The 23,405-nt window shown below is 33.1% G+C and overlaps 2 protein-coding genes across 2 annotated transcripts; both read left to right on the plus strand.

The window, feature by feature from the left end:
- The first annotated feature begins 752 nt into the window (after nucleotides 1-752).
- Nucleotides 753-5,209, plus strand: LOC108458052 (nicotinamide adenine dinucleotide transporter 1, chloroplastic). The gene is made up of 9 exons (XM_017757292.2): nucleotides 753-1,207; nucleotides 1,306-1,401; nucleotides 1,505-1,611; nucleotides 3,035-3,083; nucleotides 3,228-3,337; nucleotides 3,933-4,027; nucleotides 4,128-4,216; nucleotides 4,310-4,404; nucleotides 4,626-5,209. Exons 1-9 carry the CDS (start codon nucleotides 1,138-1,140, stop codon nucleotides 4,860-4,862), a joined length of 948 nt encoding a protein of 315 aa, XP_017612781.1. The 5' UTR covers nucleotides 753-1,137; the 3' UTR covers nucleotides 4,863-5,209.
- An 8,874-nt stretch (nucleotides 5,210-14,083) lies between these two features.
- On the plus strand, nucleotides 14,084-23,072 carry LOC108460644 (kinesin-like protein KIN-14I). The gene is made up of 19 exons (XM_053031104.1): nucleotides 14,084-14,743; nucleotides 15,097-15,263; nucleotides 15,351-15,494; nucleotides 18,186-18,428; nucleotides 18,522-18,593; nucleotides 18,755-18,823; nucleotides 18,928-19,002; nucleotides 19,112-19,243; nucleotides 19,327-19,408; nucleotides 19,476-19,571; nucleotides 19,671-19,841; nucleotides 19,932-20,038; nucleotides 20,150-20,328; nucleotides 20,635-20,796; nucleotides 20,877-21,130; nucleotides 21,212-21,375; nucleotides 21,478-21,663; nucleotides 22,047-22,537; nucleotides 22,620-23,072. Exons 1-19 carry the CDS (start codon nucleotides 14,626-14,628, stop codon nucleotides 22,750-22,752), a joined length of 3,045 nt encoding a protein of 1,014 aa, XP_052887064.1. The 5' UTR covers nucleotides 14,084-14,625; the 3' UTR covers nucleotides 22,753-23,072.
- The last annotated feature ends 333 nt before the right edge of the window (nucleotides 23,073-23,405 follow it).

Below are 23,405 nucleotides of genomic sequence, written 5' to 3' on the forward strand. Positions count from 1 at the left end.
AGGCAGAGTATGAAGCGACTGCTTCGACTGATAGTTCTGTTAATTTTGAGAATATTGATAACAGAATTATTAATGAAGTTTTGGGTCTTGAAAGGTATGGTCGGGTTAGATTTCAAGGACCTGGTGTTAACCCGACCCAATATTTTGGATCCACCTCGCACCAATACATGCCTTCTGGGAGTCAAAGTCAAGTTGAAGTTCAGAGGCTAAAAGATCAAATAGTTCAGATACAAGCTAGCACAGATGAGCAAATTTCTCAACTTAGAGCGGAGGCAAGGCTCGGGAGGCGGAGGCGGCCGAGGAGGCGGAGGAGCAATGTAAAATACAATAAACTCCAATACTGACTTCAATCTATGATGACTATGTTTCAGCAATTTCAAAATCCGCCATATTAGACATTTGTTTTCTGGTAACTTTTAACATTATTGTAAGAATATTTTGAATATTCATTTACAATTTATATAATATATTTTTCGTATAATTTTATATTATTATTTGTGGATTTTGGTTGGATTTCATGGTATATTTATTGTTTTTGGTTGAATTTCTTGTAGGAGAGTTGGATATGGGTATAAAAATACATATTACAAAACTGAACAAATTAGCGGCGTTTTTTATAAAAACAAAAATATTAAAAACAAATAACCACGAATCTCAAATATAAATAATAAAATCTAACCTCAAATAAAACATTGAAAGAGTTTATTAAGAAATGTATTATAACGTTATTTTTATTTTATTTGACTCATAAGTGGGTGAGAGGTCTTTTGATTGGATTGGGTCCCCAAGTTTGGCGGATCGTCCGGCTGAGAACTGATAGGTTGATGATAGCGAGACAAAAGGCCTCACCTTTTAAAATTCGAAGACCGAAACTTTCTCTCTCTCTCTCTCTCTCTCTTACCAAATCCCATGGGCAATTTCTCGATCTCATCCCATCCCCTTATTCCAACGACCAAGGACGAACCCTAACTTGGGCGTTTCGACTCGGTTTTTCTCAAGCTAACGCAGCTCCCACCCGAGATCTTTATCCTCTGGCAATGCCACTCTGGTTCTCCGCCATATCCCTCTCGATAGAGGACTCCTTTAGTTTGCCTAGAACCTTCCCCTCTTTTCAGATTTATTTAATAAGTTCAAGAAATGACCAACGATTCCCAGCCCCCTAATTCCAGGAGTCTCCTTTGCAATGCCGGTGCTGGCGCTGCCGCCGGTATCTCAATTATTTCCTGCCTCCTCCCCTCCCCAACCTGTAAGCCGTTATCTCAATAGCTGAATTTTGATTTCTTCTTCTTCTTTTTTCACGCGTAGGTGTTATTGCTGCAACATTCGTGTGTCCTTTAGATGTTATAAAGACGAGATTACAAGTTCATGGGTTGCCAAAGCTTGGTAACTCAACCATTAGACGTATGTAATACTGGTTTACTTTCATTTCATTTGATTTAAACAAAAATTAATAAAGAAATGTTCTTTTTTCTTTTCTTACTCTTCTTTTTAATTATTTGATCAGGTAGTCTTATAGTTGGTAGCTTGGAACAAATATTTCAGAAGGAAGGCTTGCGTGGCATGTACCGTGGACTTGCTCCTACTGTACTCGCTTTACTTCCGAATTGGGCTGTAAGTTGTGTATTCCCTGTTTCTAGTTTAGGATGTTTCAATTCTATTTAAGTCAATGGTCTAAAGAATGAAGTGGAATACTTGTTGGTTCTTTGTTGATCCTAAAATTTATATCTTGGTACCTTTCTCTTCAGTGTGAGAAGTAGATTTGGATTTTGGGGCCTTGTTGCGTGATCAGCTGATTATTTAATTAAAGAAACCATCCTTTTGCATATTTGCGTTATTAAAAGATGAGTGTTTATTTGTTCTGATTCTTTTTATGTGCCCCCGCTCCCAAACTTATCTGAAGATAAAGGTTTTAAACTTCCACGCTGTCTCCTGTCCTAATATTTTCACTTTCAATAGTCTCATTTACAACTTGGGTAAAGTCACATTTTGCATATAGATAAAGAAACAAACTGCCCCTTTTCAACGATGCAATTATGCTCTAGGCCGAGTTAGACTAAGAAAAGAAAGGATTTTTTTTTATAGTTCCCACACCTGTTTTCTTTGCTTTCCACCTCCCATTTTTATAGCATGTATGCCAGGTTTAATTTATTGCTTAAAATTTTACAAAATACATGGAAATAGCCTTATTGAAAGAATGTAAAGTTGGGGCAGAAGTTTTCACATCCAACACATTTAAAATTCTGATGCTTTTTATTACCTTTATGCTATGTTTGGTAGGAGTACTATATTTTAAGCATGTTTTGGTATATGAGTGAGCAGTAAACTAATTTAATTGGTAATATTTAGCTATTCCTGTGACTTATTTTTAGCAAAGAGAAGGAAAAATTTTCACTTATTTTGAAGAGGTCTTAATTTTTACAAGAGTTTTTACTCATCTTTCGAATTTCAAATTTAAATTTGTATTAACTATTCTTTATTTTATATCTAACTATTGTAATACATATGTAATAAATAAACATTTTCTACACTAGTACCCAAATGACTCACTAGTAACTTCTGATAGCATAAAATTTAAGGTGCCTGTTTGAATACTTTTTGAGTAAATTATTTAAACAAGCAGTGTATTATAGCAGTTGTTTTGTTTTATTCAGTAATTGTTCTAAATTCAAGCGGGAGAAGCAAAATTTTATTTGCTATTGAAGAGTTAGGTATCCAATCACAAGGTTGAGTTAAAACTGTAAAAACATGGTTTCTTTCTCCATGCGAAATACTGAATCACTAGTCAACAAGATAATTATTGCAGATGTTAATACACTGTTCTGGAGAAGGTTAGATTCTTTTAGGATTTATGGTTGAAGTAATTCAAATAGCAACCCTAGCTAACTTATCAGATTTCTGTGGATGCTTTTATTATTCTGTAATAAAGTATTCCCTTAATGCAGATGTGTAACACAACCTTGGTTATTGAGTTTAGGTCTTTTTTCTTCTCTCTCTTATTAACCCTTTTTGGTGTTTGCTTGAATTGATGTTGCAGGTATATTTTACAATGTATGAGCAGCTCAAAGACTGTCTATGTTCTAACGGTCAGTGCTTCTAGCTCATAAGATTCATAATTTCAGTCTTAATTGGACCATCTGTCTTCCTTTTAGATTTTCGTTTTTATACTTGTCATCTTGCATATGTTCTTTTTAATTTCTGACATATTTCTCCTTTGGGTGCATGTTAAGATGGGAAGCACCAACTCTCTGTAGGTGCTAACATGCTAGCTGCATCTGGTGCTGGAGCGGCAACAACCTGTTTCACAAATCCTCTTTGGGTTGTGAAGACAAGACTTCAAGTGAGTATCTTAAGTTTATACTTTATATTTTACTATGTAATGACATATGATGAAAGAAATAAAATTTCTAGATAGCATAGCATGCTCTATGCCGCAATAGTGGCTTATATTAAATTTCCAATTTATATTGCCTGTTATTGCTTGGCAGCTATAGTTTGTTACAGGATATAGAAACTATCATCTGTATTTTCTCTTTCGTTGCTTGTGATAATTACCTCTGTTCGCACTGCTTACCAACCCTAAAAAGTTTAAAGAACTGGGAAGTCCATACCAGACTCAAGTAATAACCCTTTTGAAGGAGCAGAAATGTAATGCAAAAGAAGAGAGAGAAAAGATCAGAGGACACAGATGGTTTATTCACACACAAGAAAGCAACTGCACGCATCAAGTGGATGGATGACTGATTAGTATTATTTAGGCTGTGTGGTTTGCCTTTATGGGTAATAGATTGTTTTGTGGTGATATATTTTGTATCTATAATCTAGGTGTACCATATGCGTGGTTTGATTTTTTCTATAACTGTATTATGCTGCTATTTAAAGATAATAGATTTAGAGCTGTTATGCATTAATATCTGTCACCTTTGTTTTTGTAGACTCAAGGAATGAGAGCTGGAGTGGTTCCCTATAGGGGTACATTTTCTGCTTTGAGGAGAATAGCTCGTGAGGAGGGTATTCGGGGCCTATACAGGTATTGAAGCACCATTCAAAAGCAATTGATAAATTCTTCTGTTTTCCAAGCGAATGTTTTTTTACTGGAACTTGATGTCAGATTTTTGCATGATGAACAGCGGTCTTGTCCCCGCATTAGCTGGTATTAGTCATGTTGCCATTCAGTTTCCAACTTACGAGAAGATCAAATGCTATTTAGCGAACCAAGGTTAATAATCTACATCTTTTAACTATTAAAAATCTACATTTTTTAAGTATTATTACTTATTAAATATATTTTAACTTAATGGGGCCTTAGCAGATAACACTCCAATGGATAAACTTGGTGCACGTGATGTTGCTGTTGCGTCATCAGTTTCCAAAATATTTGCATCCACATTGACTTACCCACATGAGGTATGATGGATGATTGTTTACAGCTCATTTCTGCTGAGTAAGGCTGCATTGCACTTTCCATGTAAAAGATTGGAAGGGGGGGGGGGGGGGAGATATGGGTAGCATGTTTTGATTGCTGTGACCATGTTTTCTTGTGTGCCCAAAGGCATTGCCTAGTTTGAGAGCTACATTTAAATATGTTTTCTAGTGTCTGTTTAGTTATGGATTCTTGCATGATATAGGTGGTACGTTCAAGGCTTCAGGAACAGGGACATCACTCTGAGAAACGCTATTCTGGTGTGGTTGATTGCATCAGAAAAGTATTTCAGCAAGAAGGCTTTGCTGGATTCTACCGTGGGTGTGCAACGAATCTTCTCAGGACCACACCTGCAGCTGTTATCACATTCACCAGCTTTGAGATGGTTCATCGATTTCTTGTCAATCTTTTCCCTTCTGATCCACAGCCTCACACTTTATAAGGGTGCATCATGCTCAACCAAGGATATAGGCACTTGTCTCCTGGCATATGGCCCGGCAGCAATGCATCCTCTTGGTAGTGATACATTGTCACAGTTTGTATTCTTCTGGTAGCCTTTTAGCGAATATTCATTCCGTCTTCATTTCCTCGTCCTCTGAGATCAAAGCTTCCGAGGAAGGTGTGGACGTGTTATACTGACAGTGATAATGATGAAAATCATACTTTTTTAATATATTCATAAAAAAAAAAAACTAGGTAGATAAGTACAATTACTTAAGTGACTTGGGTTGGCTTGATTTGATGTAACTTCTTTTATTTATTTATTTTATCGCTAGTATTTCGCCATAATGATGTTGCCTAAGGTCAGCTAATTTGAAGAAATTGGAATTTTCTTGCTTGGCCCTTTAGGGAAGGATCTTGCAACGTGGGTGCCACTGTTCATCACATGGTTGCTTTGCCTATGCCCCGTTGTTCCTCAGATTCTAGTTCTGTCGTCCACCACATGCTGCAAATTTGGGCTTAGCTTGTTGCATGATCTGATTATTTGGGTTCACTTTTAGTCCTTGGTTAATTATTAGGTCGGGCCCCATCTCCCAACATAAACCGTAATCAATTTTGTCTGAATGGATCTTTGGGCTTTTGTTCTGAAGTCTAAGTTAAGCTAAGCTACCCAAAGTCCCAAACTTCCTTCAGAAAGCACAAAAGCATTCAAACACATGTTTGATTTCACAGCAAGTATAAGGAATTTTGGATGGGGATCCCAATTTGCAAGGATAAGAATAGTTGGGATAGGGATTTTGAGATGTAACATTTCACCCAATCACTAAGGAAATTAGACCATTCAACTCCAAGAGTAACGATAATGCTTGGCTTTAAATACCAAGTAGTACTATAAATTGTTTTTGGTTTTAGCAAAGCCAAGATTCTAGTCTAAGCTCGTTGACTCCCATTCAATATAAATTTCCTCTGATTGCAAAAGTAGACCCACTAATATGAGAGAATGCATTAGTCATGATGCTTTGATCTTGTATATGTTAGCCACTCCAACTTCTAACTTTAGCCTACATATATCTAAATCAAACAAACTTGATAAATAAAAATGTCTAATCACTCATAAAGTAGTAGGATCTATCTTGTTAGTTGATGTTTGATTAGATACTCACCCATTTGCAGCAAATGCGTATTCAGATTAGAATGTGGTTCTATGCTCTTAAAATGCACTCCACCCTAAAACTCTAGGACCATGATGTGGTTGATTAATATAGAAATCAAACCTCTTACATCTCCATCTCAATGCCAGTTATAAGTGTAGTAATAAAGCTGAAAGTGGGCATAATTTGACAACTCATTAACCTTATTATAAGGGGATCCCTAGAGCTTCATCTTCTCATAGGAAGACTAAGACAACTTAGAGGCCCCTAATTAGTGCCTTTCTCAACAGCATGCATGCATGCATTTTTTTTCCTTATTTTTCGGGACAATTAAGTTACGAAAAAGAACCAAAAATTCAAGACAGTTCATTTGTAGACGTTACATGTCATTAACAGTTCATAACATCACTTTAACACATGGGATTGGAGTTCAAAAAATAAAAAGACATTCCCTGAATCCCCCCCAATCCCCTAATCTGAAAGCTGCTAGGACATTGAGCTCACTTTCCTCCACTTCAATGCTCTAGATATTTTATTTCTTTCAAATTATTTCCTTTCTCAGATTATTGGGGGCCTGTGTGGAGTAGGATAAGCACTTTAGAATCACGAAAAAATACAGGGAAAAAAAAATAAAAACTGCTTATAATGTTGTCTTCTTTTTGACATTAGTGCTGCAAAATATCAGCAGAAAAATATGTAGCAGCAAGTACCACTATCCACAGTATAATGAAGGACATGGGCATGGTTGTAAGGGAAGGGGAATATGAGGACAAAACAACTGCACTTTAACCTCTCATCATAGTCTTTTTCATCAAAAGTATTTGGGCCATTAATGAGATATAATAAGAAGAGTGCAATGCTTTCATGATTTTTTCAGACTGCTGTATGCCCTACCCACTCATAATTTATATAAAAAAAGAAGACAACCTGTGAAGTTGATGATCTTTCTTCTATTTACTTTTGATTGATTATTGTTAAGCCAAACATGTTTAATTAGAAATTGTTTCACTACCTATGGGCAAGTTTTGTCCTTGTAACAAACTGCCTTTCCTTAAAATTAAAGTAATATATCTCTACAATGTTTTTTTTTTTAACAGTGCGGTTAGAATTGGGGTTGGCTTTGTTGCTTTCCAGTTGGGATTGGGATCTTAACATTTTTCCAATTAATAAAATTGGGCACCCAACAACAATAATTATCATCTTCATCATGGCCATGCCGCCTACTTTAACTTTTCCCACATAACATGGGGACTATTTATATTCCTCTCCTGCCTTCATTTTTATCCCAATAAATATTCTTGAAATTACTCCCACTTCACCAACACTTCATCTACATATCTTCAAACTTATCAAATCATTTCATCAATTTAGTCCTCAGGTTTAGTATTAATGCCAACTTCGATCTAAGGTATGTATAGGTTAATAAATATTTTTAAATAAATTAGATCAAAGCCAATATTTAACGTTAAAGTTGATAGTTAAAGTGACAAAAAAGACTTGATTGAAGAGAAATGAGGATAAGGTGAGGCATGTGGATGCATGCATTATATGATGTGGCTTCCCATCTTCACAACATGAAGCTGCACATCAGTGCACCAGAAAGGTGATGGCCACCCTACAATTCTAATCCTTCAATATAATCATGCCCTTAGTTGCCACCCATTGTAGGGTTCACTTAACATGTGAGCCAAAAGCATTCACTTCCCTCAAAAATAGCATAAATTCACCCTCTCATTTCTTAACTAATAATTTTCATATTATTTCTAAATGTATAATTAGTAACCATTAATCATTTGTTTTGCATTATTACATTAAAGCTTCTCTTTGGGATTTGCGAAACATCACATTTTTAGCCAAATATGGGCCTACACTTACTGTGTTACAATAAACACCATGCCATTGCTATCATCTCATTTATCATATAACAATATCATATTCATCTCCTAAAATATAGTTATAAAATGGTTAATAAATTATTGAAAAATTTAATTTTAAATCATTGGGCTGTTAAATTTTTTTTTTTATAAATTCAACTAACAAGTAAAAAGCAACGGTTCAATAATCTGTACAATGAATCGGTACCCATCATTGAGTAGAAAAACATACTTTAGACCTAAGTCGACTTAACAGTCAATGTTGAAGATTGTAAAAGAAAACTATTTAACTTTTGATTCACAGATTCATGACATCTAAAGCTGTTTCATGGAAAAAAAAATTGAACTATAAAAGAGATGGAGAATAAGAGCTTTGGATTGATGTAGACAGTGCAAATAGAGAATGACATATAACAATCGTTTTAACAGTCTAATAATTTAAATGAAAACTTTCAAAATAAACTTCTAATGATTTAGTGACTTTGAGTATAATATAACCTTAAAATATTTGGTGGTAAACGTGTGTGAAGAACATATCTTTGAACATTTAATCCATTCTATTGTTTCTATTAATGAAAGATTTGCATAAATTTCATCTTACTCAAGTTATTAAGCACCAACTAACCTTTCTCTTAATTTCTTTTTGGGGTCCATACTTTTTTCTTAATTAGATATAAGTGATTTGAAGGTAAGAAATTTGAGGAACCTTTTGTTGTTACTCATAGTGGAAGCTGATTAATGATTCTCTTTCATTTGTAGTGATTAAGAAACGGAGTTGATTGCTTAAGTTTTGTGCAATTCTTCAATTAATTTCCATTTTTGGCTGAAATGAAAATATGGAGTGTCCCCATTCACATTATTCTCCACTCCTGCTTCATTATTTGTTGTCTGCCCTTTTTTCATGGAATAAATTACCTTTTTTCCTTGGTTCTTTTTTTTTTAATTTGCTTAGCAATAAACTATTATGGTAATTTATCGGGCAATCAACAAAAATGAAATTATTTATATTTGATGCACTAATAATTAATACACATTATAAGTAAATTAAATAGTATTATAATTAAACAAGTTATAAGATGAATATAAATATTTTTATAAATATTTTGGCTTAAAGTAGTGTGATATATCATAGGTTAAAACACGCATTTGGTCTTTCGTATTTATATAAAAATTTAAAACTTAGTCTCCATATTTTAAAAATTAAAATTAAGTCTTTTACTTTTTCTAATTTATAAATTCCAATACAATCATTAATATTGTTAGTTATTTTCGTCAAAATTTGTTAATTTGACATTAATTAGACTGCTCTTATATAACATTACATATCATTAATAAAATGTAAATATGTTAAGTCGACAAATTTTGACAGAAATTACAAATAACAATAATGATTGGACTGAAATTTTAAAATAATTTTTAAAATTTTTAACATTTAAAGTATAATAATTAAATTTTAAATTATAAATAAATGCATAAAGTTATAATATATTTTAACTTACTTTATATATTACATAAATATCACATGAATGTTAACTTTCATTCATATTTAAATGGGTTTTAAATATCACTATTATTTTATTCAATTTTACTTATTTTTGTTACAATTTTATCTGCACTTAACAACTACACGATCTAAATAAATAAAAATTATTAAAATAATATTTTTTTACTTTTAAGATATTTCTAATAATTAATCTTTCATATCTTATAAAATTATTAAAAGGATACTAATTACTAACTCTATATCCAAAACGAAGATCAGAGTTTAAAAGTAACATTTTTAACCAGACACAAGCGTAGCTTATTATTTGTTGTTTTAAGAGCAGGTTATGTGTTAACATGAAATTTAAGCCGTCCGGGTCCTTAACGTATGCTTTGGGTTTTTTTTTTTTTGACTTATGACCGAGCCGTCCAAGCGAGTCGGTAGGAAATTAAAATGAATTGCACGCGCTCAAAGGTGCGACTTGGTCTGTCAACTACTCGATTTAGCTTGGAGAGAGTGGAAGCTTTAAAATTTGGCAAAAGTAAACATGATAAGTTTGTTAATAACTGTCATCAGTAGCATGCCACGTTGCTCTTCTACTCTATAAAGCGATATCTCATTCGTTTGTCTTTGAAACAATTTGAAAGACGGGGGTCATTTTAGAATGAGCTCCGATCCTTGAAAATAAATAAAATGTAAATGCCGGCCAAGGCCCGTGAAATGGGACCCGATAAGGCCGCTCCTTAATGGGACCTCGCTCGTATCCGAACCTGTTTGCTTTGGTACCATACCAAGGATTTAAATTTTTTGAACGTTGAATTCTTAGACAAATGAATGTTATATTATACTAATTGCTTTCTGCTTCTGCTAAATAGTTTAATTTTCAAATGTTTGTGGCAATTATTCTTATATATAAAAAATTGACGTCCCCAAACCTCTTTCTTTTCTTTTCTTTTCTTTTCCTTTATGTTTAATTACACTATGCTTTAGAAGGAATTGTATAATGCATTTCAATTTTAGTTTTATTTTAATTCCCAATATAATATAATTTTCTATATTAGTACAAATCTTTCTCCTATACAATAGATACCCATCTTTTTTAACATAAAAAAATAGGTCAAATCAATAAATTCATATTCAAATATTATTACTCATTCAATTTAGACTTGTTCATAGGTCGGGCCTCTTAGATTTGTCCGAAGGCTTGTTAGAAAAGTGAAAAGATTTGGATAAAAATATAAATTCAAAAAATAGGCTTGAGAAAAAAATAAGACTCGTTTTTTAAACGGTTCAGGCCTCGGGTAAGCTTTTACAAAAATAAAATAAAAATCCTATTGCTATTTTTTTTACTGTTACCATTGTTTTTCAATATTATATTGTTACTATTTTGTTGTTATTGTTTCGATATTGTATAATTTTTATTTTATTATTAATTTTGCTATTACTTTAGAGGTATTTGCTTGTTAAATTGTACTTATCTTAGTGTTATTTAAATATATATTTTTTATTTTTCCATTGGTTGGAAAATATTTATTTAATATTTTTAGTATATTTGATGTATTATATTTTTTAATTTATTTTATATAAAAAAATTTAATACGGGCGGGTCAAGTCAAGCTTAAGTAAAAATTTAGGCCTATTTTTTGGCAAGACCTGGGTCTAGAAAATGGACCTAAAATTTTTTACTTGGCCCGACTCGATCTATGAACAACTCTAATTGAAACCTAGTTCGATTGTTATCAACATTGTTATCTATGTAAGAAGATGTGAGTTTGATTATTTAAAGTATATTTATCCTTCTATTTAAATGTAGAAGATGGACTATAGACAATTCTAAATATTTGTATAAAAAAATACTCAAATATGATTTAATTATGCGGATTTATTAACTTTATTTATACTGAATCGTATAAAATTATGTTATTCAAAATAAATTTATATATTATGATAAGTGGCATCATTAAATTCATTGATAATGAACCTTTATTTTAACTAACACCATGTTTGTGCTAAAACTTAATTAAATGTTTAAGTGCATGTGGTAGTGGGGTTAATGACCATTCTAAATCATTCCTTCAAGAGGTTGTTATCATTCCAATGATAACAAAAAGGATTTTTAGAAATTAAATAATAATAATAATGATAATAATGAAGTAATCTAAGAAATTGATTAACATGGTAAAATGATATATCTTTATAATTATCACCATTAAAATGAAAAGAAAAAAAATGAGAATTAAGCAAAATGGTAAGAATCTTTTTATATTAATCAGTGGTAAAGAGTTTAATCTTTACCCTAAGCATGAAATAATTTTAAAACTTGTAATTAATATCTATCTCCTTAATAGATCTATAAGATATGAATAATTAATTATTGGACCAGCTCTGAAAAAAGAAAAGAAAAAGAAAAAAGAGATGGAAATCCAAGAAAAGATAAGTTTCCACTTTTTCTTTACTTAGGGCTCAAGATCATAAGTAGTGCCATTTGGTAAATGGTTTATTAATTAGATGACTCAAATTTTATTTGGTAATTGTTGGTTTCAACAACTATCTCCATTACCCGAAAGCTGCCTATTGCCTACCAGTCGGGGAAGGGTCATTTTTTTTTCACATTAAACTATTGGATTTATTGTAAAAGTTGAAGCCTTCGCTTTCAATCTTTATAACTAGCACAACACACATTCTTTCGCTTCTTTTTTTCTCTCAACATATACTTCGTATGCATTAAGATAACATATGTAGCAATGTGCTAGTTATAGTTACTTTCTCAATTAAGATATCTTTTGTATTTTTATCCGACATTATTTGAATATGCTGACTAAAATATTATTTATTTGAATTTAATTTTGCGACATAAATTTTAACAAATTATGTATCATTCAATGTACATTGTATTAATTTGATTTGTAATACTATATTAACTAATTTGTATTTTAATATTAGGAACAAATACATGGATTTTATGTAAAAGAAAGTTAGATTAATTGTTGATAGATTTCATGGATAGTGAGACACTTTTTGAAGAGTTTAAAAGATTTTTAAAATATGTGAAACTTGTTTAAATTGCTTGGCAAAGGATAAATGATAGCCTAATAAGACAACTTGAATATGAATTAATAATTTTTTATTTCAGATCATTCAAAGTCAAATTAAAAGTTGATAATACGATTGAGGTTGCAAACTTGCAATTATTCATTTAAAAACTTTGTATATTGTATTTAGATAATTTTTGGGTATAATTTTAATTGTATTTATCTGTTTTACTGTCTAAAATTAATTTTGTTTGAATTAGGTTAATATTTAGGTAAAGTCCTCTCAATAATAACTACTTTCGGATTCGAATTCAATCCAAATGATTGGGAAAGAAATCCACTCTCGCATTGGAAGAGCTAGGAAATTTTTTTTTTTGGATCGGAATTAAATTATATATTTTCATGATAATAAAAGTACAATTTTATCATTTTATTAGCTTATATTTTATAATTTTTAAAGAATTAAATAATTTTTTTATCATTTTTGAGAGCTACTAATTTAAAATTTTATAAATTATAAAGAAATTAAATTAAAAGTTTATGATTTTTAAGGTTGGCACGGCCACTTCCACCCCTTGCAATCATTTGTTGGTAAATTAGACTTACTAGGGTGGTATTTTATTATATTCGTATTTTTTTCTCGTCTCTTTTTGTTTTTTGCTTTTTGTTTAACTTTGCAATATGATTCCATTAAAAATTTCAACAACTGTAACTAGTGTGGTATTTCAATTATTAATATTTATTTTAATAATATTAAAGTTAAATGAAGTGATTTAGATGGGTAAGCTTAAGGGGTATCGATAATATTATGAATTACCCAAAAATCAAATCCGAATAATAAATAAAACCCCAAAATGCTAAATTCAAATCTTTAAATTTTGTAGTATTTAAAAGAAATAAACAATCTAAATTAATAATATCACAATAAGAAAAAGGAAGAAAATATGGAATAAATCGTTTTGTAACTGAACCGATAAAAAGAAAAAGGAAATCAAAAGGATTGGGTTTGGATTCCTAAAATTGAATTTGTTTAGAAACAAGTGAGGGATGAAGGTAAAGATAGGGTGGAAATGGGGGGAGCAAGGTAGGTAGTGTGTCCATTTTCATTTTAAATCTCACATTTGTCAACTCAATAACGCTCCTAATTGGTTTAGGTTTTGAATCATTTTTAAATTTGAAGATTAGAAAAGGATTTCAACTTTTGTGAAGAGGAAGTGTGATGATATTGCTCTTTCAACCTTTTTGAAACCCACAATAACTACCAATTTTCACCCTAATTCTCGAATCTTGGAGGGATTTTTGTTTATTAACTTTGCAATTTTCATGTATGTCCATGGATAGGATTAGGCTGGTTGGAAATTAAAATTTCTTTATTAAATTTTAGGAGGGTAGATTATATATAAAGATTGGTTTGCATTTTGGGTTGGGTTTAGAGGATTTTATGTATTCAATGAAATGATTATAGAAGATGTCATTTTCTTTAGATTTTAGCCAACTATTTCAAACAAATCTAAATTTTAAGCAATGAGATTGAATTTTTTTAAGGACAAATAAATTAAATTCGAGATTAATTTTGAGGAAATATTGTATTATACGATAAATTAAAAAAAAAAAAGGAGTTGGGCATGGCGGAGTATACTTTTTGAAGGGCCAAGCCAACCCAAGTTATGAGTCCCGCGATTTCAAAATTTTAGTTACGACCTTAATCATACATGTCCTTCTCTTAATCATGCTCTGAACTTCACGCGCCAAGGGCCACCTAAAACACCGCGCTATAGGCCATCTTTCCCTTTGGATTCAACTCATAAGAAAGTGTTCGCCACTGAAGAAACCAGGTTCGGAGACAGGTTAGGAGATAGGTATGGAGTGAATAGTAGCTATGGGAGAACAGAATAAAGTTTCTATGAAGATTTAAAGCGTATAAAGCAGAGTTAGCTTTCTTTTCCATACACAGATGGTAAAGAGAGAAAAAAAAAAAAAAAAACCTCCCCAAGTTTCCCACAACAATATCACAGGAAAAGTAAAATCTACCGAGCTTTTTTGTTGTTCTTATTGTTGTTTTAATCTATACTTTTTCATTGTTTTTATCTCTCATTTCAAGCTCCACTTTCTTTCATTTTGGGAGAATTTTTGAATTTGGTTTCCTGGGGAGTTTTTTTTTTTCCTTGGATGGTTGAGTTGTGAGATTTTATTTTTATTTTTTGGAGTAATTTGGGGTGAGAAAATGGCTGCAGAAGGAATGTTGTCGTTTTCAGTTGCTTCAGTTGTGGAGGATGTACTGCAACAACATGGCAATCGCTCCAAAGATCTTGATTTGGAATCTAGAAAAGCTGAGGAAGCTGGTACTTTAAACTCTTTTTTTTCTTTTTTAAATCAACATCTATATTTTGTTGAATGATGATGAATTTTTTGCTGAAAGCGTATGTTTTCTTTTTAATTCTATATAGTTTTAGCTAGTCGAAAAATGATGTAATTCCATGGAAAATTTTGCCTTTTTCTTCTATTTACCTATCTGATCTCCCACCTTTTTTCGTGAAATAGAAAACAGAAGATCATTGATCACTTACAGAGTTACAGTTTTTGAAATTGTTGATGAATTGCAGCGTGTTTTGAATAAAATTTGATGAGATAATTTACTTGTGAAAATTAAAAAAGAAAAAAAAAGCTGAATGTGGTGGTCTCTTGTATGGCACAGCATCAAGGAGGTACGAAGCGGCCGGATGGCTAAGGAAGATGGTTGGAGTTGTGGCGGCTAAAGATTTGCCGGCAGAGCCATCGGAAGAAGAATTTAGGCTTGGTTTGAGGAGTGGAATAATCCTCTGCAATGTTCTCAATAGAGTTCAACCTGGAGCTGTGCCTAAGGTTTACTAACTTTATTATGATTATGGTTTTTTTCAATTGATTTTCCTTTTAATCATGGCTAATTTCATTGGGGGTGGTTGGTTTTAGGTGGTGGAAAGTCCATGTGACGCGGCCCTCATACCTGATGGAGCTGCATTGTCAGCTTTTCAGTATTTTGAAAATATAAGGAATTTCCTGGTAGCTGGTCAAGGGTTGGGGCTTCCCACTTTTGAGGCATCCGATCTAGAACAAGTATGTTTTTAGACTTTTTTTTTACAATTCTTTTGCTTTGGAAGAAATTGGTTTTATTGTGTAATTTAGTTACTTATCTTTGATTTGGTTAAAATTCTTTAGGAGGCAAATCTGCAAGTGGTATTTTATTATATTCGTATTTTTTCTCGTCTCTTTTTGTTTTTGCTTTTTGTTTAACTTTGCAATATGATTCCATTAAAAATTTCAACAACTGTAACTAGTGTGGTATTTCAATTATTAATATTTATTTTAATAATATTAAAGTTAAATGAAGTGATTTAGATGGGTAAGCTTAAGGGTATCGATAATATTATGAATTACCCAAAATCAAATCCGAATAATAAATAAAACCCCAAAATGCTAAATTCAAATCTTTAAATTTTGTAGTATTTAAAAGAAATAAACAATCTAAATTAATAATATCACAATAAGAAAAAGGAAGAAAATATGGAATAAATCGTTTTGTAACTGAACCGATAAAAGAAAAAGGAAATCAAAAGGATTGGGTTTGGATTCCTAAAATTGAATTTGTTTAGAAACAAGTGAGGGATGAAGGTAAAGATAGGGTGGAAATGGGGGGAGCAAGGTAGGTAGTGTGTCCATTTTCATTTTAAATCTCACATTTGTCAACTCAATAACGCTCCTAATTGGTTTAGGTTTTGAATCATTTTTAAATTTGAAGATTAGAAAAGGATTTCAACTTTTGTGAAGAGGAAGTGTGATGATATTGCTCTTTCAACCTTTTTGAAACCCACAATAACTACCAATTTTCACCCTAATTCTCGAATCTTGGAGGGATTTTTGTTTATTAACTTTGCAATTTTCATGTATGTCCATGGATAGGATTAGGCTGGTTGGAAATTAAAATTTCTTTATTAAATTTTAGGAGGGTAGATTATATATAAAGATTGGTTTGCATTTTGGGTTGGGTTTAGAGGGATTTTATGTATTCAATGAAATGATTATAGAAGATGTCATTTTCTTTAGATTTTAGCCAACTATTTCAAACAAATCTAAATTTTAAGCAATGAGATTGAATTTTTTTTTTAAGGACAAATAAATTAAATTCGAGATTAATTTTTGAGGAAATATTGTATTATACGATAAATTAAAAAAAAAAAAAAAAGGAGTTGGGCATGGCGGAGTATACTTTTTTGAAGGGCCAAGCCAACCCAAGTTATGAGTCCCGCGATTTCAAAATTTTAGTTACGACCTTAATCATACATGTCCTTCTCTTAATCATGCTCTGAACTTCACGCGCCAAGGGCCACCTAAAACACCGCGCTATAGGCCATCTTTCCCTTTGGATTCAACTCATAAGAAAGTGTTCGCCACTGAAGAAACCAGGTTCGGAGACAGGTTAGGAGATAGGTATGGAGTGAATAGTAGCTATGGGAGAACAGAATAAAGTTTCTATGAAGATTTAAAGCGTATAAAGCAGAGTTAGCTTTCTTTTCCATACACAGATGGTAAAGAGAGAAAAAAAAAAAACCTCCCAAGTTTCCCACAACAATATCACAGGAAAAGTAAAATCTACCGAGCTTTTTTGTTGTTCTTATTGTTGTTTTAATCTATACTTTTCATTGTTTTTATCTCTCATTTCAAGCTCCACTTTCTTTCATTTTGGGAGAATTTTTGAATTTGGTTTCCTGGGGAGTTTTTTTTTCCTTGGATGGTTGAGTTGTGAGATTTTATTTTTATTTTTGGAGTAATTTGGGGTGAGAAAATGGCTGCAGAAGGAATGTTGTCGTTTTCAGTTGCTTCAGTTGTGGAGGATGTACTGCAACAACATGGCAATCGCTCCAAAGATCTTGATTTGGAATCTAGAAAAGCTGAGGAAGCTGGTACTTTAAACTCTTTTTTCTTTTTAAATCAACATCTATATTTTGTTGAATGATGATGAATTTTTGCTGAAAGCGTATGTTTTCTTTTTAATTCTATATAGTTTTAGCTAGTCGAAAAATGATGTAATTCCATGGAAAATTTTGCCTTTTCTTCTATTTACCTATCTGATCTCCCACCTTTTTCGTGAAATAGAAAACAGAAGATCATTGATCACTTACAGAGTTACAGTTTTTGAAATTGTTGATGAATTGCAGCGTGTTTTTGAATAAAATTTGATGAGATAATTTACTTGTGAAAATTAAAAAAAGAAAAAAAGAAGCTGAATGTGGTGGTCTCTTGTATGGCACAGCATCAAGGAGGTACGAAGCGGCCGGATGGCTAAGGAAGATGGTTGGAGTTGTGGCGGCTAAAGATTTGCCGGCAGAGCCATCGGAAGAAGAATTTAGGCTTGGTTTGAGGTGGAATAATCCTCTGCAATGTTCTCAATAGAGTTCAACCTGGAGCTGTGCCTAAGGTTTACTAACTTTATTATGATTATGGTTTTTTCAATTGATTTTCCTTTTAATCATGGCTAATTTCATTGGGGGTGGTTGGTTTTAGGTGGTGGAAAGTCCATGTGACGCGGCCCTCATACCTGATGGAGCTGCATTGTCAGCTTTTCAGTATTTTGAAAATATAAGGAATTTCCTGGTAGCTGGTCAAGGGTTGGGGCTTCCCACTTTTGAGGCATCCGATCTAGAACAAGTATGTTTTTAGACTTTTTTTTTACAATTCTTTTGCTTTGGAAGAAATTGGTTTTATTGTGTAATTTAGTTACTTATCTTTGATTTGGTTAAAATTCTTTAGGGAGGCAAATCTGCAAGGGTGGTTAATTGTGTTCTAGCACTTAAGTCCTATAACGAGTGGAAGCTCTCGGGTGGAAATGGAGTGTGGAAATTTGGTGGAAACTTAAAACCGGCCACCACCACTTTGGGAAAGTCATTTGTAAGAAAAAATTCAGAGCCTTTCACAAACTCCTTGCAGAGGACCTCATCGACAAATGAGAAACTATTAAATGGTCACTCCAATGAAATTGATCCCAATAAAATGGTTGGTAAGCTTAAACTGTTAGTATTCACTGTTTTCATATTCTAATTCAACAATAAGACTAAATTCCATGAGTTTTTCTTATTATACAAGCAGGCCAGTTCTGGTTCGCTAAGCATGTTGGTTCGTGCCCTTCTAACAGATAAAAAACCTGAAGAAGTTCCAACGGTAGATTTTTATTGGATCATTACACTTGTTTAACACACCAAGCTTGATTAGCATTTTCTTGTTTGGATAAACGGGGATAGTGGAATGACTTTTATCATAAATGATGGTTAATCTTTTTGCTATTTCTGCTACTTATTCGTGTCATTTTTTGTTGTTGATAGCTGGTTGAATCTGTGCTCAGTAAAGTTGTAGAGGAGTTTGAGAATCGGATTGCAAGCCAATCTGAAGTGGTATGTTTAGCTTTCAAATTTTACAAAAGAATAAGTCATTTACTATGTAATTATTGATCTTAACTAACATTTTGTTTATTATGGCCTCTTCTCCAAATTGAAAGATGAAATCGACTTCAAAAGAAATCACTCCAAATTTCAGAAAGCCTGTATTAAAACAAACTCTTGTGGATAAAAAGGTATATAATGATCCTCATGTACTTCACAAGTCACTAGATGACTTTTCTCCGATGTCTTAGTGCTATAGCTCACATTTCTTAAACTTCTTTCATTCTTGTAATGATTAAGATTGAGGAAAAGAACATCGAAGTGATGAAGAAAGAAGATTGCTTCCAAAAGAACCTCATTAATGAGGAGGCATTAAAAGGTCAATTGCAAAAACAGCAAATGATCTTTGATCAACAACAAAGGAATATTAAGGTGGGAATTACTGTGCTATATCTTCTGTTTTCTTGTCTATTTATGTACTTGACATGCACTTATATGTATTATAAATTTTGTAGGAACTAAAGCATGCTATTAATTCCACAAAAGCAGGCATGCAATTCATACAAATGAAGTTTCATGAAGAATTCAACAGTCTTGGTATACAAATGAAGTACTTATTTGAATTTTCTTGCTTATCAAAGTGCTAAGCAGGGTATTTTTACAGGTATGCATATTCACGGCCTAGCTCATGCTGCTTCTGGTTACCACAGGGTTCTAGAAGAAAACCGCAAGTTATATAACCAAGTTCAGGATCTTAAAGGTAAATATTCACTTATCTTTTGCATAAGTTCTTATCATGCCTTTCCTTGTATTAAATCCCCTAATTTATTAGAAAGGGTTATCTACTTCATCTGACCAGGAAGTATCCGTGTTTATTGCCGTGTGAGACCATTCTTGTCTGGATCAAGCTATCTTAGCACTGTGGATCATATAGAAGAAGGAAACATCATCATCAACACTCCATCGAAGTATGGTAAAGGACGCAAATCCTTCACCTTCAACAAAGTCTTTGCGCAGTCTGCAACTCAAGGTGCTTCACTAAGAGTTTAATTGCTATTGATAATGTTTCTGCAATTTTAGCATTCTTTACTTAGTCAGTCACATCTTTATTGCATTGCAGCGGAGGTTTTTTCTGATATGCAGCCACTGATTCGGTCAGTTCTTGATGGATACAATGTTTGCATATTTGCATATGGTCAGACAGGATCAGGGAAAACTTACACTATGGTAAGATATGGTTGGATTATTCACAAGTTTGATAATACATGCACTAAAATTTGTTTGATGAAATATACTTTTTCCTTTAAATTTACTAGTTTATTTGGTTTACAAATCCAGACTGGACCTAAAGACCTGACGGAGAAAAGTCAAGGGGTTAATTATAGGGCACTAGGTGATTTGTTCCTTCTAGCAGAACAAAGAAAGGATACCTTCTGCTACGATGTTGCTGTTCAGATGATTGAAATTTATAATGAGCAAGTCAGGGATCTCCTTGTCACAGATGGAAGTAACAAAAGATATCCTTTTCCAATCATTTGGTTTTACTTCCCTCTAGGTTGTAAAATTAGATCATCATATCACAGTTGTAATCTATAAAAAGTTGTCTTGACAGATTGGAAATTCAGAAAAAGCTTTCTTCCTATTCTAAATCAGAGTTTGATCATAAGGTGGTTGATGCTCTGAAAAATGAAACGGCAAAAAGTTTGAATTGGTTTAAATTTGAAAATGGATCTTGATCGTTGAATCTCTCACTTCAATGTATGTTCAATGGTAGGTCTAGCCAGTCAATTTCCTAACCAAGCTTATCCTTAATCTATTAATACATTAGAAATTCGCAACAGTTCTCAGACGGGTCTCAATGTACCAGATGCCAACCTCATGCCTGTTTCGTCAACATCAGATGTTATTGATCTGATGAACCTAGGACAAAGGAATCGTGCAGTTGGTGCAACAGCCCTAAATGACCGTAGTAGCCGTTCTCATAGGTAACTTCTTACTTCTTTACGCCTCTTGATCCTGAAATGTTTCTTAAATTTGAAGTTAAATTTTTTTTATCACATTGCAGTTGCTTGACCGTCCATGTTCAAGGAAGAGATTTAACATCTGGAACTACTCTCCGTGGCTGCATGCATCTTGTGGATCTTGCAGGTAGTGAGAGAGTAGACAAGTCTGAGGTAACAGGAGATCGACTAAAAGAGGCACAGCACATAAACAAATCTTTATCAGCTCTAGGAGATGTGATTGCTTCCCTTGCCCAAAAGAATCCACATGTTCCTTACAGAAACAGCAAGCTCACTCAACTTCTTCAAGATTCACTTGGTAAGTTTAAGCTGTTGAAATAGTGCACAACTTTTTCTTTTCAGAAGTTTTAATCATATTGGACCGGAATTGTATTTTCAGGAGGACAGGCCAAGACACTAATGTTTGTTCACATAAGCCCTGAACCTGATGCCTTGGGTGAAACAATAAGTACTCTCAAATTCGCAGAGCGTGTAGCTACCGTTGAACTTGGTGCTGCTCGAGTGAACAAAGACACTTCGGATGTTAAAGAACTCAAAGAACAGGTTATCGTATTCAACTCTAACTATTGGTTGATATGGTTATCTTAAGATAGTTGTCAAATCCGATGCTCTTGCTTTTACTAACTTGTTGGAATCAACTTCCAGATTGCTAGCCTTAAGGCAGCTTTGGCTAGGAAAGAGGGAGAGATGGACCAAAGCCAGCACTCTGTATCTAGTAGCTCTGAAAAATACCGAACAAAAGCTAGTGATCTATCGCCCTTCAATCCTAATCAGCAAGTTGGAGATGTTTTGGGAGCAAGAGAACCTGTGGCGAATGTGGGCAACATTGAGGTACATGATGCTTTCCACATGATAATAGTAGGATGGAAATTTAATTTCATTAATCATATTGAATACGATTGTCACAAATCCTTGATTCTTTCTCTTCAATTTAAAGATGATATGAATACTAATGTGTGAATGTCTTCATTGAATTCAGAATTTCATGGTAATAATATGCATTCCAGTGACTGAAAGTGGCTATAGTGGCATAATACTAATTCAATTGTGCAAAATTATCTTTTCTCTCCTTAAAGCTAATTGATGGGAAGAAAATCTACAGTGCTTATATATTTTCTGGAATTGCTTCCCAAATTTCATGAATAATTTTAGCAATTCAATGAGTTGGGTTTGTTTGAGATGCCCTAGAAAGCTTGACTTGTCTGCTTTTGCAGGTGTGCACTAACTCTGCATTGAGGCAAAAGAGGCAAAGCGTTGATCTTGATGAGCTATTAGCAAATTCACCTCCCTGGCCTCCCGTTGTCAGTCCTGCCCAAAACTTCAGGGATGATGAGAAAGAATTAGGCTCGGGTGAGTGGGTGGATAAGGTTATGGTGAACAAGCAAGATACCATTAACAGAGTGGGAAGCCCTCTAGGATGTTGGGAAGCAGAAAATGGGAACTTGTCTGATGTCTTTTACCAGAAATATCTCCACGATTCTTCAAAGATTTATCCAGAAAAATCATATAATATGTTCTTGGGGGCTAATGGATTCAATATGGCCAGTGCTGATGACATAGATGATATTGATGTTGCAACCAGTGACTCGTCCGAGCCTGATTTGCTCTGGCAATTCAATTCGACCAAACTTAGCAGCATAACCAATGGGATTGAGTCCAAGACCAAGAGACCCACTCCAAAATCAGCAAGAAACCCAGATATGAGGTAAGCTAATACATACATTCTCATGTTGCCATCATTGTAAGTTTGTCGACATGTTACTAAAAAGCTGGTTAATTATCTGCAGCAAAAATCTACATCCTATGTCAGGGCCATCACCGTCTAGGAAACTAGCAAATGGAGCTGGCCAACCTTTGCATCGAAATATGAGGCAGCCACCAGCTGCTGACGGGAAACGCAGAACTGGGAGTAGAAAATAACAACTTTATACACCATTATAACCACGTTGGAGTGATTTCTGATTCTTTTCTTCTTCTTTTTTTAATTTCTTTTTTCCTCATATTTTTTAGAGAGTGAGAGAGAGAAATGTGTTGAATATACAGATAACCTTTTTCTTTCATTGTAATTTTTTTTATGGTATAGTTAAAACTCAGCAATAATTCCAGTTGCATATTTGTTTATTAAGGACAAGTTGTGCAGATGATGCGTCCTGCCTTGGGTTTTTGTGTAAAGACTGCTTTTCTTCAGTGTTTGAGAGAATTAAAAGTCTTATTGCAATGGCTCTGCAATTACCATACAATTAGTTTGGGTTGAAGATGTCCTTTTTGAGTTGTTTTCAAGTTATGTCTGAGCTTATGCTACTTTCTGCAAACCGAGACAAAAGGATCAGTCTCTGTATTCATGTAATTATGTTACAAATTCCAAAAGCTGACATGAAAATAATATGTAATTGACGCAGGCTGTAATAGGAGTCAGATTGGTAAATGAACAAATTAATCTTTATTTATGTATTACGTCAAAATGCAAAATGATCCTAAATGAGTCACTCTACTAATTTATTTATTTTTTAAGCAGAGCAAAATGCAATATTATTATATTACAGGGCCTTTATATTACTTTTATTTCAAATACT

Source organism: Gossypium arboreum, chromosome 7 (assembly GCF_025698485.1).
Source record: "Gossypium arboreum isolate Shixiya-1 chromosome 7, ASM2569848v2, whole genome shotgun sequence".
Classification (NCBI taxonomy): Eukaryota; Viridiplantae; Streptophyta; class Magnoliopsida; order Malvales; family Malvaceae; genus Gossypium; species Gossypium arboreum.